The 14,814-nt window shown below is 31.2% G+C and overlaps 1 protein-coding gene across 1 annotated transcript; it reads right to left on the bottom strand.

Moving 5' to 3' along the window:
• Positions 1-10,249: 10,249 nt before the first annotated feature.
• On the bottom strand, positions 10,250-13,118 carry LOC113396748 (cuticle protein 1). Its single transcript, XM_026634801.2, has 3 exons — positions 12,960-13,118; positions 10,779-10,960; positions 10,250-10,609 (listed from the first exon to the last, which is right to left on the bottom strand). Exons 1-3 carry the CDS (start codon positions 12,972-12,974, stop codon positions 10,531-10,533), a joined length of 276 nt encoding a protein of 91 aa, XP_026490586.1. The 5' UTR covers positions 12,975-13,118; the 3' UTR covers positions 10,250-10,530.
• Positions 13,119-14,814: the final 1,696 nt, after the last annotated feature.

The raw sequence follows: 14,814 nt of genomic DNA, 5'->3' as shown, positions 1-14,814 counted from the left end.
TAACGACTTCGCTGACATTCAAATTAAAAACGCCATCTTTAAGCGAATCCATATCATAAATTAATCAAGTTCTCGACCAATGATATCACGTTAATTCAATGTCAAAGTTGTTTATTTGATGTTACTCGTCCTGTGATTGGAAGAGGACGGTACCGCTAGGAGATATCTCTAGTGCTAATATTAGAAGATTAAGTATTTGATAACGATATATTCGCACCCCATATGTTTAGAGTTATTTTTGATATATTTTTGAAACTATGAATAAATGGGGAAAGTGAATTTTTAAAACGCGCGCACGGGATGACTTCTAAACTACATGATTAAGTTGCTTAACTGTCAATAAAGTGTCACGTCGCTCGAAATAGACAACTTTACTCCTTATCTTGTTTAAATATGTTATTTTTATTACAAGTTTTAAATAAATGTTAAATTTAATTAGAATAAAGAAGAAATTATATTTATCACCTATAGCTGTGCCCGCGACTTCGTGCGCGTTGTTTGAATTTAAGTTATTTGGATATTGTAGCGTGATTTTATTTTTATTCTATATATGATTCTAAAATAAAAGTAACCTAAGTTACTCCTTATTACATCCGCTATCTGCCAGTGAAAGTCCCGTCGAAATTGGTTCAGCCGTTCCAGAGATTAGCCGGAACAAACAGACAGACAGACAAAAATTGTACTAATAATTAATATTTTATTTTAATTATTTGTCATATAAAATTGAACTAGAACTTCTTACGCCCGTACTTATTTAAGTAAATACCTCTTTCTTAGATGCCATTAATGAGGTAGGTTCCCTACATATTAAAATACCAACCGCTATAGAGGTGACTACCTCATTCAATGAAAAAAAAGACAATTTATTTAATATTACTGTGTCGTTAAATCTCAATGTATTCCGTACAAAAGTAGATATACGTCGACTTAATTGGATAAATTGAATAAAAACAAAGCTTCGCTCTGAATCTCGTTTTTTTTTAAATTGCAAAATGGATCTTGACAGTTGACATTTCCCGCCTAAAAATATTTAAGTATTTTTACTCAGTAAATTTAATCGCAAATTGTGGGTTTGTATGTCGCATTTTTAAAGTGTTTATTATGTTATATTTTTTTTTTGGTTTTTGCATTAGGGTATTAGTAATTATAAAACAATTAAATTTGAATTGCGTAATACTTATTCTGATGTCAAAAGCGATGAAAAGCGGCACAATTGCTCATATATATTTTTTAATTTATATTACCTTCCAAGAAATATTATGTTCAATTTTTTTTTACCAAGGCCCGCTTTTTTAATGGCCAGCAATATTTTTTATCAGAATGATTTTTAAGGTTATATATCATCAAGGGACAAATGTAAATTACAAACAAAAATTATCATTAGTAGGCAAATGAGCCATGGTAAGTTTGCCCTGCCCGTAGACATTAGCGCTGTCAGAAATTGTAACCATTTCTTAGGTCGCCAATGCGTCACCCGTGGTAACCTAAATGTTGTGTCCCTTGTGCCTGTAGTGACACTGGCTCACTCACCTTTCAAACCCAAACACAGCTTGGTTGTAGAATATATGACGAGAGGCTGGTACCTACCCAGACGGTACCGGATTTAGGGGAAGGCAGCTGGGGCAGCTACCCTAGAGGCCCACAAGAGAGATTCCCACGAGTTACTATTTTGAAGGTTAGTGCTGTTAAAAAGATTAAACACATTATTGCCAAACCTGACAGACAGAAATCAAAATGTTAAAACCAATGGCCCCGGGGCATCCAGACTCTTAAATCTGGCTATCTGGGTACAGCCCAGGAGCATCTAAAAAGCCCTAGCAATAAGTAACATAAACGTATAAATGAATATAAATATTAACAAGCAAAGTCGCCGCGTATTCTTGTTAACATTTAATGGCCGGTCGTGTAATCATAAATACAGTTTCCGATGTACAAACTTACATATATAAATAATGAAAGAAATTTAAAATATGGGATACTTACGTCATGTAACAATTTGTATTTATACGTTGGAATGTTTTTTTTTAATTGCAACACTAATATATATTATTAAAATAAATACACCACATAATTCATTTGTTATTGCATTAATTTATATCCCTTAAAAATTTCACCCTTGAATCGAAATTGTACAATGAATTCGCAACTTTAATATTTTTAAGTTCTCAAAACAGGTTACATTTTTTTTTTGTTTTTGTAATAACAAATTGTTTTTTTCATGTTCTAGGCACATAATCATTCAGTCAATGCTCGAAGTATTAATTTTTTTTTAAATTGATTTTAATTAATAAATAGGAAAACATTTGTTTATAACCCTCAATATAACGTCCTTGCTAATTAAAACGCGAAAATAATTTACGTTTTAGTAATTAATCGTACATAGACTAGTGACATTGAAAGTGTTTTTTTTTATAACTAATTACATGTATGTTGTATTGAATTTATATCGATTTTTTTTTAATCTGTCTTTGATATAAATCGTTTCGACGTTGGGTATGTTCCTCATAAGATATATTAAAAAAAAAATTATAAACAACACGCAGATAAAAATAAATCGTGTTGATGTTATTATCTTGATCTTATTGAAATAATGACTGAAATCTGATAATCGAAGTTGTGTATGTGAAACTTTATTGTACTGGTTTTATATTTCATTTTAATATACAAATATTTTTACAAGCGAATTATTAAAGTTGTCATTAGTTTATAATCAATCAATGAACCTGATTGATAGTGTCCGTTCGGTACGTGAATGTCCAATAACATTTTTAGTAGGTTGTTTATTTTTTTTCTAATATACATACATACATTAACAGCTTGTAAATGTCCCACTACTGGGCTAAGGCCTCCTCTCCCTTTGAGGAGAAGGTTTGGATCATATTCCACCACGCTGCTCCAATGCGGGTTGGTGGAATACACATGTGGCAGAATTTCGTTGAAATTACACACATGCAGGTTTCCTCGCGATGTTTTCCTTCACCGCCGAGCACGAGATGAATTATAAACACAAATTAAGCACATGAAAATTCAGTGGAGCTTGCCTGGGTTTGAACCCGCAACCATCAGTAAAGATGCACGCGTTCTAACGACTGCGCCATCTCGGCTCTTAGCTTAATAACTTAATATAACATTTGGAAATTATATATAATTATAGATATGGCCCTATATTGGCCATATTGAAGTGTAGGTACCACCATTACAAATTCAACCGCCTAACAGCAAAACTCAATATGGCGGTGTTCCGGTTTGAAGGATGACGTTGGTTGCCAAGGTTGGTGACGCATTGCTGTGGCCACTGTTATATAACAGTGCCAATGTCTAAGGGTATACCACCTGGCATACCACCAGGTGGCCCATTTGTCCCCCTTATACTTTTTTATATATTTTATTATATATCAAAAAGTAAAAGTATTGCATTTAAAATTCTTAGATCGATTTTGATGTCATTCTCCTTGAATTGAAAATATATATATTGAGCGGTAAAGATATCTCGCCTAACATAATGGTCGTTAATAAAATTATATTTGTATATGTAAGCTGTATGTTTTAATGTTTATTGCGTTGCTCTGGTATGTTATTTGCTATAACGTTATTTCAATTTTATGCAATTTTATATTTGTTCCTTTATTTTTTATTTTTTATTATTGACGTTGACATTTTGTGATGTCTTTCATAATATTTTTTTTTTAATGGTCAAAGGTGATTTTATTCAGCCTATATTTTTTTAACTTAAAATATTTTAAATAGACATTGTGTTTGTTATGACTGATGAATTAATATACGAATTTATTTATTGAATTATTGAAAAAGTAAATAGATCGTAAATTTTGTAATTTTGCATTTTGTAAGAGTAGTCATATGCTGGCTAGTCATTATATAATAAATGATGTATATAAATAATATAAAAATTAGAAAAAAAAATTATCCGCTAAGCACGTTACTATACTACTTCTGAAAAGGAGAGCAATAAACCATTATGACTGTCTTGCCGGTTCTTCTCGGTAGAATCTACATTCCGAACCGGTGGCTTCACTTAATTTAGTTTGTTAAACGATTCAATAGTGCTTGTAAAAGCATACTCGAATAAAGTATATTCTGATTTTTATTTTGACTCTCTGCATTAAACCTTTGTCTAACACAATAGGAAAATAATACACAAATTAAAAAAAAAAGTTTCTTTACGTAGATATTTTACAGGTCACAGATAATAGAATAATCATAGATTTTGTCTATGTTCTTTATTATATAAACTTTTATCAGTAACGCGACTAATGCGAAAATCGAATACCGGCTGACCATAAAAACGACTTCCGCTAATTTGCATCACTAATTGAACTGGACAACTTAATATGAACTTGGAATTACTTTAAGCAATTGATCTTTGCTTACGTTAGTTACTAATTAATTGTTTGTACAAACATAACGATAGAGCCGAGGTGGTCCAGTGGTTAGAACGCGTGCATCTTAACCGATGATTTCGGGTCCAAACCCAGGCAAGCGCCACTGAATTTTCATGTGGTTAAAATTAGTGTTTATAATTCATGTACACGGCGGTGAAGGAAAACATCGTGACGAAACCTGCATGTGTCTAATTTCAACGAAATTCTACCACATGTGTATTCCACCAACCCGCATTGGAACAGCATGGTGGAATATGCTCCAAAACCTTCTCCTCAAAGAGAGAGGCCTTATCCCAGCAGTGGTAAATTTACAGGCTGTTAATGTTGTATGTTAATGTAACATAAAGATATGAACTTTTTTAAATAAACAAAACAAAGGTATTTCGGTATGCTATCTATACAGGTAACAAAAAAAAAAGTTGCGTGTACTTAAATATGTAGGCGCGTAGTTTAACTTCATCGGCGTAACCAGAAATAGTTTTTAATTGCGTGTAAATAATAAATTCCAATAACATATTATTTTTATTTAAAATACTTTATTGCACAACACATAAATACATAAGAATAGCCAGAAAAAAAATGTAGGTAAATGGTGTTTATAGCGATCTCACACAGGCAACCTTTGGCGATAGAAGCTTAGAACGGAAACAGTTAAGTGCATATATAAACAGAGACAATAGATAAAAACTATAATATAATAATATTTATACTAAAGTATAATAATAAACTACACATAAGTACATCCCAATAATACACACAACAATAAAAAGTATAATTCATATAAAAATATTATATTCATAAATATATATATTTTTTTTTTTTTCCATTTCCACCAGCGTCCTTTCTGATCATTTTATTTCGGTTGCTTTGAAATAAATTCCTAGTTTTTATACATTTTCGGAAAGCTAAGTAAACGATTATGTTTTTAAAATAATCTGCAGAACAAGTTTCATAAGTGTCTGTTTGTAATATTAAAATAACCCATTTTCACTAAATGCATATGTATGTATACACGGTACATATACCAATATAACATTTTTTACAATTTTTGTTTGCCTGTCTGTCTGTCTGTTTGTTCCGGCTAATCTCTGGAACGGCTGAACCGATTTCGATGGGACTTTCGCTGGCAGATAGCGGATGTAATAAGGAGTAACTTAGGCTACTTTTATTTTAGAATTATATATAGAATAAAAATAAAATCACGCTACAATATCCAAATAACTTAAATTCAAACAACGCGCACGAAGTCGCGGGCACAGCTAGTCATCAATATAATCTTGTATCGAATAATATGCCCTCTTTACCAAGTAAGTGTAATGCTTCTATATTGAATAAAGGAATTTGAATTTGAGTTTGAGTTTGAAATAATATATTGATATTGATTTAAAATATAATATCCGTATAAAACTCTATCCAGTAATTTCTACAAACGCTTCTGCATTGACCGTTATGTATCAATACTTTTCGAGTTAATTAGAAGGTGCAAATCACGTTAACAGTTAAGGTTTCAGGGCTGAATTTATCATATTGATGTATCGGATGTGTTTAATTACAATTTATATATATGGAGCGTGTCCGTTTTTCACACAGGAAAGAAGATATCCATTTCTGATTTAAGATCAAAGTAAATGTAAATAAACATGGTTTTATAACCGTAAACGAGCTAGACCGGCATATGTAAATAAGTAGCATAATTAATTAGTAGGTATATATTTATATATATATATATAAATATATATAACTGGGCGCGGTTACTTTGGTTGTCGATTTGGATAATTAATGAATCGAGTAGTTGGCAATAATGTTTGATGGCTGATTTACTTTTAAGAGCGGGTCGCCCCGAATGGAGTTGTAAGTGTCATGGCAACGCGAGCCGTTATGTTTTGACAAGCGACTCATGAAAGCGAGCGTGAAAAAGAGTAACTACTGAGTTTCTTGCCGGTTCTTCTCGGTAGAATCTACATTCCGAACCGGCGGTAGCTTTACTTTAAATAGTATGTTAAATGACGATTCAAAAGTGCTTGTAAAAGCCTACTTGAATAAAGTATATTTTGATTTTCATATTTGATATGGGTGTGTCTGTACACAGTGATTGAAAAAATATGATTGAAAGCGGCTTCTGGTGTCATTATATTGTTGCGAGATCTCGTTGACAGCCTCGTTGGTTTAGAGGCTGGGGATACCGAGAGTCTAATTTCAAAAGTCCAAGTCAGTGCGATAAACAGTTGTTGGGTTTTCTTGTCGAAAAATTATCAGTAACAGCTCGGACTTGATGTGTGTGCGCCTGAATTCTTCCCGGTCGTGTGGAATTTACTCGGATTATGCGAGTAGGGAATAAAGAGTGCATGTGTGTTACACACACGCACACACTGATGTACTATAATATTATGTGCCTTGTAGTTACCCGGTTTTTTTTTAGATAGTGTAAGTAATAATTCCAAGGTCAAAATCGGTCAGGCCGACATCATCATCATCAAGGGACGGGCGTTTCTTCCGTGTTAACAGAAGTATTATTTGTTATATATTAAAATATTTCATTAAAGACAAATCTCGACTTGACCTCCGTGGTCGAGTAGTGTGTACACCGGTTTTCATGGGTACGCTACTCTGAGGCCCCGGGTTCGATTCCCGGCCGAGTCGATGTAGAAAAAGTTCATTAATTTTCTATGTTGCATTGGGTCTGGGTGTTTGTGGTGCCGTCGTTACTTCTGATTTTCCATAACACAAGTGCTTTAGCTACTTACATTGGGATCAGAGTAATGTATGTGATGTTGTCCGATATATTTATTTAATATATTTAAGTAGCGCCTCCTCTGTTTCATTGATATGTTGTATCTGTCAAATAAAACGTCAGTCGTTAACCGAAAGTGCATATTTTAATAGGTTATGGGCTACTGTCATGATTTACTTAAGTAATTAGTATTACAGTTTAAGAAAAACACTGTACTTTTGTGTAGATAATGGCTTTGAATTGTATACAAAGTGTTCCCAAACTGAAAGGGAGGGAAAATTATGATGAGTGGAGTTTCGCAGCAGAAAAATTGTTAGTGCTAGAGGGCATGATTCAGTACATCAAGATGCCCGGCGCACAAAAAAAGACTGCAGATGACGAAAGGACTAAGGCAAAGTTAATATTTACTATTGATTCAGGGCTGTATGTTCATATAAAGGAAACGAAAACCTCGTTTGAACTGTGGACAAAGCTGAAAAACATGTTTGACTTCGGTTTTTCAAGAAAAATATCTTTGCTGCGACATTTAATTTCAATCAGGCAAGAAAACTGTGATTCTATGACTAGCTATGTAACGCAAGTCGTCGAGACAGCACTAAGATTAAAAGGAACCGGGTTCGCCATAACAGATGAATGGATAGGATCATTATTATTATTAGCATTTTTGCCAGAAAAATATTCTCCTATGATCATGGCAATAGAACATTCTGGAATACAGATGACCACAGATTCTATAAAATCGAAATTGATCGATTTGGAAGTTTCTTTAAATTTGGACACCAGTGGCGCTGCATTCGCTGCAAATAGAACGTTCTCGAAGTCGCGGCATAACATTAACTAACTAATTTGTTTTTTTTTTTTGTAAAATTAAAATATTAAGATTTCCTCATTCAGTTTTGATATTTATTAAGTCCTAAAAAGCGATGAACGAATGAAAAAGTGTAATTATAAACCGAAGCGACATGTTTCAATCATTATAGACTACTGGTTCTTATTTTAATTATAATTACCCACCAAATATAGATTACACTGCCCGTCAATTTACCCTTCCGCCGTAATTAAGTCACTGTCAAAACGAGGCGGGAAAATTGTGTTCGGATACTCGTCCTTGCATTGCCGAGATATTGTTTTTATAATTGTTAAAAAATATTTGCATGTGTAATCTTGAATTGTAAATAAATTATAGGTTTAAAAGTCAACTTAATATATTTTTTTTTTAAATATAATATCAATAATCTCCTACCAGGCTTCGAATGGGTAAATTAAGTAGTATTACTTTATAAAATTACAAAAGACAGGAGACTTATTTTTAGAAAGCTCAAGTTTTAGAGATGTCGAAAGATCAACTTTCCTCAAGTGTTCATTTTAAGTTTTATCTGCGTCTGCGGTTATTATTGTTGTAGGTTTAAAAAACTTATATTTTTATATCTGTAATGAAAACTCCTTGGTGCAATTCAAAACTTCAACACATTCTGATATTACATTTACCCGATAGCACTATCTGCTGACATTCATTTGTAAGCCTATAAGTATCAGCGTTCTTTTCAATAAGATTTGATTATCCAAATAAATAATTGTACTAATATTATAAATCTGAAAGTAACTCCGTCTGTCTGTTGCTCTTTCACGGGCAAACCGCTGAATTAAAATTTGATTCAGATATTTGGTATGAAGCAAAATTCAATTCCAAGTCTAACAGCTGACGAATAATCAATAAAACGCCGAGTTATGCCGCGGGCGAGAACTAGTATGTAATATGGTCGTTACATGTCACGAATTAATGTGTTAAACGATTGAGGCAATTAAGATATTATGATATTATCGGTAACTAATGTTATTATGACATGGTACTGTTTAATGTATAATATAAATATTATTTAGTTTGCAATTGACGTTGTTTTTGCAAGTATATCTTATTAGATAGTATAAAAAATCTTTTAAAATAATTTAGCGACAGTAAAAACAACTTTTTATCATCGTCTTAGGATCGACATTTGCGTTATATTTCTTTTTTCTTTAAAACCGCTTACAGTAAAGTGAACTGGCAGAAATTGTCATGTAAGGAAAATGCCTTATGCCCCTTCCAGATATTTTATTTCGAATGGGATTTTATATACACGGGTTTGTAATTATTTTCAAGCGTTGTTAATTTATTTCTGTGTGTTTGTGATTTAACACATAATCTAATCATTTAATATAGCGAAAGCAACTTCTTTCTGAGTGTATCACACACACACACACAAACACAGAAATATTAACCATCCCTTACACATTGCGCCTCCGAAACTAAGATCTTATATCCCTTATACCTATAATTACACCGTTCAAACCCTTTACCCTTCAAACGAGAACACAACAAATAGTAAGTACTGCTGTTTGGCGTTAGAATATTTTTTTTTATGAATGTACCTACTCAGACGGGCTTGAACAGAGTCTCTCGGTCATATTGCTTGCGTGTGGCAAATTATCGTATAATTTACGATCGATACGTAAAAGTAAGAAATATACGATCAAAATAAGTGTATATTTTATTTTTAATTATCTCCAAATCAATATATACGAGTAAAAGTGTAGTTCTTCAATGATTTATATTCATTTCTCGTCATAATTAAGCAACTTTTGACAGCGCGGGAAACTTGTTCGGATGCGCGTCCTTGCATTACCAAAATGGCTGACATATTTCAATACAATGCAATGTCGACGAATAAATAATTGTTGCTTATTGACGTTAGTAACATTGTAAGAAGTCTACTACACTTATCGTAGCGTTTAAAAGTCATTGTTATTTTACCCTATATAGTTTTAATATTATAATTAAAAAAATATAGATATAGAAAACTATTATATATATAATAAAAATATTATATATGTTTATATATAATATAGAAAACTATTATATATAATAGTTTTCTTTCTACTTCTATTTCATTTTAGATAGAACCTAACGGAATAAGTTAGACAAGATTCATAATATGTCTTGGGCTGTATATTTTGTTCAAATGTAAATCTAGTAAATCTTCACAAATATTCATCTGATATATTAAACTTTGTAGGTTTCAAAAATATAAACGAAGAAAACATTACATTAAGGCACAGACTAAAAAATGAAAGAAGTACATGTTTTTAACCATATTTATTTACAATTTTTACAAATTTTTTTACAAAAAAAAAAACCAAATGCTGAGCAAATAATCAGTCAAGATGTATTCACAGTTTTAATTAGGTACAGTAAAAATATGGCAGTACATTGCTAATACGCGCAGATGTTTTACGAAACGTGTTGAGCCAATGACTGGATCGATGTGAAAAAAAAATTAAATGTCAGAGTGACGTTTCGTAGAAATATCTGGAATTAACATGTTTGTCCATCCGGAAGGCAGGCCGTTGTAACTAAACTGTTCACCAGCAGTAGGGGTAGTTAGGGCAACTGGCAGCGTTGAAGTTGGCTGGGTATTTAGCAGCAACGTTGGCGTTGGGACTGAAAGAAAAATTATTACAAAAATAAATACTAATATAGATGTTTACCTAGAATTAGAATGTCTTATGTTTTTTTTTTAATTTTTGTTTAAAGCAAGCATTGAACTTGCACTGTGAGTCTTCCCTACATTAAGTACTAAAATGTCAAGTTTACAGTTTTTTATACTCACTCAGCGGGTGCTACAGGGAGGATAGATGGGTTGTAGACCCATTCAGGTATCGGCATGCCGTCCGGGGTAAATCTGGCGAAGGTGTTGGTGTCGCAGAAGGGATAGTTGGGGCATACTGCGGGGTGGAGGCCGGCCGGGTACTCGCGGGCAAGCGCTACCACGGCAAGGGCGCAAACGATGAACTGTAGAGTATATTGATAATATTAGTGACACGAACTTTACGTATTTTTTAAATATTTTTTTAAATTAGGTTTGGTTATTGTGGATATTTAGTAAAAACAACAATTAAAAAAAATATATATTCATATTTTGATTCTGTGAACATTGGTCTTATAAAAAATTATACTGGCAGCATTAACATCAAAATACGAAAGAAAAACATCAACATTTTTTTATTTATGATATTTCTAAGCACTATTTCAGTGCAGTTGAAGTTTGGTATATTTCAAATATTCTCGTAACGATATTGTACGCTAACAAATATTCCTAATCATCAGAATGATCAACAAACGACAAATGTATATTATGTAAATTGGAACGTAACAATCAATCTAACCGAATACCGTGTCATTGTCTCGCCCACACGACATTCAACAGTTTAGGCTTATTAATAATTTACTACATGTAAACATTTTGATTATCCTGGATATCTACATTCCTAACTCTATGTTTGAATAATAATAATAGTCAACATTCTATTTTTAATTTTCAATATCTTTTGTTTAATAGGAATTTAAAAAACTAACATATCGTCTACAACAGATATTTTAAAATAATCGAATTGCTATTGAAATTTAAATAAAGAACAACATATTTTAATTCTCTAAAGAACTTTTTTTTAAAATATTGCACTGAATATTCTAGACTGTTTTTCGTTAAATTCGAATATTTTATAATTGTTAATATAAAAAGTATATTTAATTAAAACAACATATGCGCAATGAAACTACAGCATGAATTAAAAAAAAGCAATTGCGTGATACGGATATTTTGGCAACGACGAAGCAATAAGTAATTAAGCAAAAAGTATTTATTACTGTACATTGTCAAATTAAATAGTGCATAACTTTTACTGCAAATCATTGGCGTAACTTTTTTTTTCTATTCGCATTCACAGGTCAATGAAACGGCTGTATGTCACGGAATTAAATCTTTGAAATATATATGTTCTCAATGCTTGACACCTGATAACACCTATGAGCACGGATTTATATATATATATATTTTTAATTCGTTGTACATAAAACAACGATGGTCTATATTTTGCCTACGATTCTTTTTTAATTTCAATATGAGCGTATAACATAATTGGGATATCTTTTCATATAAGTTATATCTTGAAGTAAAATGTCAAAGTATAAATATGTATACGATTTATCTAAACAGGCAAAGACCTATTTTTGTCAGCCGACTTTCTGACTTTTTTGTTTTTTAGAAATTTACAGATTTAACGTTATCAATAAAAAGTAGGAATAAAATATGAATAAATTTAAAATAAAATTTAGTTGTTAGTCTATCGCCATATTTTTTAACATGCGATTGTTTAACTCAAGTTATGATTATTGATCAATGTATTATTCATTATGAATTTATGTAGGTTGAGATTAACTTATGTCTCCGAGCAATTATGAGATTACAGCATAAATTATTTAAATGTAGTCTAAGTCCGTTTCTCACTGAATACATTTTGTATTATACTGACTAAATTCTTTAGAGCTAGAAAGTTAGTCTTTACAAAGAAATTGACAAAGATATTTTTAATAATAGTTTCATTTTCATTGTATGAAATGGTATAATTAACTCACTATTTTTTTACTTTTTAAAATATGACAGTTTGAGTTTGGACATTTATAATGACATAAAAAAAAATCCTGCGTAAAATATTTGACACACACAGATTAAATTACCCGCGTATTTTTTTTTAAATTACTTTTCCATTTGGTAATAATAAAACCTACGTAGATAGAATAAGATAATTTTGTTAAAATATTAATATTAATTTAATATTATTTGTAAATGTAAACATCTTTAGCAACCCCAAATGGTTTTTTTTAACACATTAGGCACACGTAAATCACGTAAAGGAACTAACTTAAATTTTTAATAAAGCGTATAAGATATCAATTTGAATAGACATAACTATTTAAATTAATAATAATATAATTAAATAAAATATCTCACCAGTTTAGCGTACATGGTTGTTTATCCTCTCGACTTAACAGTGAGACTGATACATTTTCGCTGTCGTAGATCCAATTTATACTAACTGGCGAGCCGCATTCTCGTCTTCCTTAATAAGTTTATTCCTTTTTTCGATACTATACACAACATGATCGTACACGTACGAATTTTATTAATAAGTACAAATTTATTAACAATTTGTTTTGGATAATATTATTCGCCGTGAGTGATAATTGTGACGAAATAAAATTTATGATTACTTTATTGATGTAGATGTATTAGAACTGACAGTTGTTATTTTTTTTAGGATTATGTTTATAATGTAAAGGGCGCAGTTTATACGATTTAATTTAATATTATAGCTTAGATTTTTTTAAAGATGTCAGCGTAATTAAATTTAGCTGAATTACAGTATATATAGAATTTTCAATAATCTTAGTGCACTAATGGTCGTTTGCAAATTTGTCCGTTTCTAGACTAACCAGTTGAAATGTGCTTAGTATGTCGGAATAGAATTTTTTTTTTTTTTAACTAGCCCCTAAATAATATTATTCGATAATCGTTTTGGTTTCCTTGGTGGGTGCGGTCATTGCTATCTTGTTACTAGTAATGCAATATATTAATTATTTTTTATTAGTTGTAATATAAATGTGCGTTATTTTTGTTATTTATGTCTAGTTAGCGTTAAGGTTAAGCATGATACGACTATCTACATAATATTGTGTGTGTAACGCCCACACATTAGATATTTTAACACGAACCCAGCGGCGGCCTTACCCATTGCGAGGCTCCGGGCGGTAGGTCTTTGCGAGGCCCCCTGTCCTCGGTGAAAAGTATGTACGTGATTCGAAAGTGGGTCTGGTTGTTTGGTTTATGTATTTGTTATGTTTGACGAGAGATGGTAAAGTTATACAAATAAATAATTTTTGTGTAATTTAAAAATATTTTACATCGAAAGAATTACAAAATTAACAAATAAATAAATTATATTTTTTTTAATTGATTTTTTTGGCGTCTTCCTTAGACTAAAATCTTTTATTAAAAAACCGATCTTCAAGTGTTTCAAGGCGCGATTAGTACATACTTATTTTTTCAATTATGTTCTGAATTAATGAATTAGTTAACTAACTTTATTTTAATTTACTGTTATTTTATAACCTTAATAAATAATTAGGGATCAAAAACAAAAGTTTTAAATAAAAAATCTATTTCAATTTTGCTTGGGTTTTTGCGCGAGGCCCCTGCACGAGCGAGGCCCCGTGCGATTGCCCTGTTCGCCACCCCCTAAGGCCGCCGCTGCACGAACCATTCTTTGTACTTTTGACTTGTGTAATTTGAAAAAGGTCTATGACCTTTTAAATTTATATGTATTGTATATGTATGTAATTAAAAGTATTATATAACACAATAAACATTTATCGATGTTGATATTAATAATACTTACATTTTTTTTTCTTCTACTAGGGAGTTTATTTATTTAGGATTTATCGAGTCAATTGTTGTACATAAAACTTTAATAAAAAAAAAAAATTGATACTATATTCACACTTGGTAATACAGAGTAACATGGAGTAAGATATTGATTTTGGTTAAAACTATCTATTTATAAGTAACCTATATCTTTCACGACATTATAATCTGTATCAAATGTCATCAAAATCGGTTCTGCCTTTGGAAATATAACATATACATACATAGTATTTTAAATAATCAATTGAATTATTATAAATATAGATTATGTTTTCATCATCACTTTCAAATTTTTATTGCATTTTCTATTGACAACACTAGGATCTTACATTTTTTTAAACATATAACAGACTGACTCCACCTAATTCAATACATTAAATTAACA

The sequence above is a fragment of the Vanessa tameamea genome, chromosome 28, assembly GCF_037043105.1.
Source record: "Vanessa tameamea isolate UH-Manoa-2023 chromosome 28, ilVanTame1 primary haplotype, whole genome shotgun sequence".
Lineage (NCBI taxonomy): Eukaryota > Metazoa > Arthropoda > Insecta > Lepidoptera > Nymphalidae > Vanessa > Vanessa tameamea.
The sequence above is the reverse complement of the archived record's forward strand: the minus strand, read 5'-3'. Positions and strand labels throughout refer to the sequence as shown.